This window comes from Eschrichtius robustus, chromosome 15 (assembly GCF_028021215.1).
Source record: "Eschrichtius robustus isolate mEscRob2 chromosome 15, mEscRob2.pri, whole genome shotgun sequence".
Taxonomy (NCBI): Eukaryota; Metazoa; Chordata; class Mammalia; order Artiodactyla; family Eschrichtiidae; genus Eschrichtius; species Eschrichtius robustus.
The window spans coordinates 64,508,400-64,510,694 of NC_090838.1; the positions used below are offsets into that span (position 1 = coordinate 64,508,400).

General features: G+C 66.0%; 1 protein-coding gene across 1 annotated transcript; it reads right to left on the minus strand.

Annotated features, from left to right (window-relative positions):
* Positions 1-382: 382 nt before the first annotated feature.
* On the minus strand, positions 383-2,008 carry LBX2 (ladybird homeobox 2). The gene is made up of 2 exons (XM_068565157.1): positions 1,804-2,008; positions 383-768 (listed from the first exon to the last, which is right to left on the minus strand). Exons 1-2 carry the CDS (start codon positions 2,006-2,008, stop codon positions 383-385), a joined length of 591 nt encoding a protein of 196 aa, XP_068421258.1.
* Positions 2,009-2,295: the final 287 nt, after the last annotated feature.

Consider the following 2,295-nt stretch of genomic DNA (forward strand, 5'->3'; position numbering starts at 1 on the left):
CACCAGCTTTGAAGGCTGGTTGGATGCCTGGGTCCACATCCTGACCTAGGGGTTGTTCTTTTGTAAAATGGGCATAATTATATCACCTACCTTATAGGGTTGCGTGAGGGTTAAAGGAAACATCGGATTTAAAGCGCTCGGCACGGTGCCAAGTACGGAAGCTTCGCAATAATCAGCAGATTTTGCTCTTACTGCTGGGAGCGCCAGGATTGAGGCGTGCTGCGGCGGAGTCTCAACTTTATTCTCAACCATTGGGAAAGGTGGGCGTCTGGACTGTGAGCCGGAAGGGGCCCGGGTCGACACCCTCCCTTTACCCCGGAACCCAGACAGGACGCGGGGGCGCGGAGCCCAGGGCCCCAGAGCCCTGGAGGTGTCTTTGCCTTCAATCGTCCACCTGTATCTCCTCGTCTGACAATTGGGGCCCAGAGTCAGGCCGGGCGGGGCCAGGGCAGAGGCCTGGGGCGGTGTCAGGCAGCGCGAGGCGGCATTGGATTTCGGGGGACAGCGAGCGCAGCGAGGCCAGGTCGGCGCGCATCTCCTCCACGTCGCGCTTGAGCTTGGCTCGCCGGTTCTGGAACCACGTGACGACCTGCGCGTTGGCCAAGCCGAGCCTCGCCGCCAGCCCGTCACGCTCGGACGGTGCCAGGTACTTCTGGAAGACAAAGCGCCGCTCCAGCTCCAGCACCTGCTGCGCGGTGAACGCCGTGCGTGACTTCCGCCGTCTGCGGCCGGCCCGGCCAGGGCCCAGCGCGCCTGGGGCCGCGCGGCCTGCGGGGACAGGGGGGCGGTCAGCCTTCTTCTAGCTTGTGGAAATCAGGCTTCGGTCCGGGAGGAAAAGCGGGGGTGGGGTCAAGCCAGCGAGGGGGGGGGCGTTGGTGCGGAGCGAAAAGACGGACGGGAGCCAGAACCGCCGCCCCTTCCCGAACTTTGCGAGGGGGGAGGGTGGTATTTCAGCCCGCGGGTGGGGCACAAAGTGGAACCGGCCACTGGGGTACTGGAGGCAGGAGGCTGAGGGTATCTTGCGGGGACTGGGGAGTGGGAGGAGGGCGGGACAAGCCAGAGAACTGGTGCACCGTCAGGCGGTCTAGGGCGGGGCCTTTGAGGCCTTCCGGAGCCCCTGGTGGAGCGGGCTTGCAGGTCTGGGCCGGCACCAGAGGCAGGGGCCGACCATGGTCAGAGTAGGGGCAGCCAGCCGGAATGGTGAGTGTGAGAGAACCTGCACCGTGCCCTTCTTTAGACTGGTGGGTGTCGGGCATTCTCGGCTTATTCTTTTTGGGTGACACGGGCGCCCCCTCCTCGAGCCCAAAAGGGAGAGAGTGGGGGTACAAAGGGAGAGGAAAGACGGAGTCCAGAGTCCCGCGGCCCTTGAGGCTCCAAGGAACTTCTGCTCCTTGCGCCCTCTCGAGAAGAGAGCGGCTTGGAGCGGAGCTCGGTCACCAGGAGAGGCCCGAGCCTCGCCTCCCTGCACTTTCTGCGCCGCCCTTGCCCTAGCTCACTCATTTACAGCCTCCGGGCCAGGCCTTTTGTCTCCTCTCTGGCCTTTCTCTGTCGCGATTGCTCCGCTCAGTTCTCGACAGACTGGCCCTTCCCCTCGGCGCTGGCGGCCTCCAGGAGCGGGCGCGGAGCCTGGGAACTAACGGAGGGGAGGCGAGAAGAGGGAGAGGCAAACCCCGGCACGTGGGCTGAGGGCAGGGTGCGGATTAGGGTAGCGGCCAGTGTGAACGAAGGTTCGACACCGGGAACCTGGAGGAGAGAAATGGGGAGAAGGCCAAGTCACAGTGAGCGACCTCGCCGGCGCTATACCTTCAGAGGGCTGCGGAGCGTGCCCGTCAAGTACGCGGAAAGTTTTACTAGTCAGCTCCTCCAGCGCGCACAGCGGCGACGTGGGACCTTGGTTCGACTCTGGAAGCTGCGACGCAGAGGGTCCTCGGGGAACCATGCGCGGGCCTAGGATGTCTGCGATGCTGAAGGGTGTCCGGGGTGTCCGGGGCTCGGATCCCGAGCTCATGGCCAGCCGGGCTGTGGCGGTCCCGCCGCCCGCCGCGCTCGGCTCCGCAGCTGCCTGGGCCCCAGCGCGGCTCCCGATCTGGGCCCCCAGCCTCGGACCCGCCCCCCGCGCTGGGCCCGAGCCTCGAATGCCCCTCCTCCTGCGCCCCCACCCCCCAACCCGGCCGGGTCCGCGGTGGGTCTGGAGCTGGTAGACGTCCCGGCAGCGGTATTTCTACCGGGTGGGGAGGTGTGGAGAGAAACCGGAGGAACAACCCGCCGGGCCGCAGGGCTGCTCTGCGCTGCCGG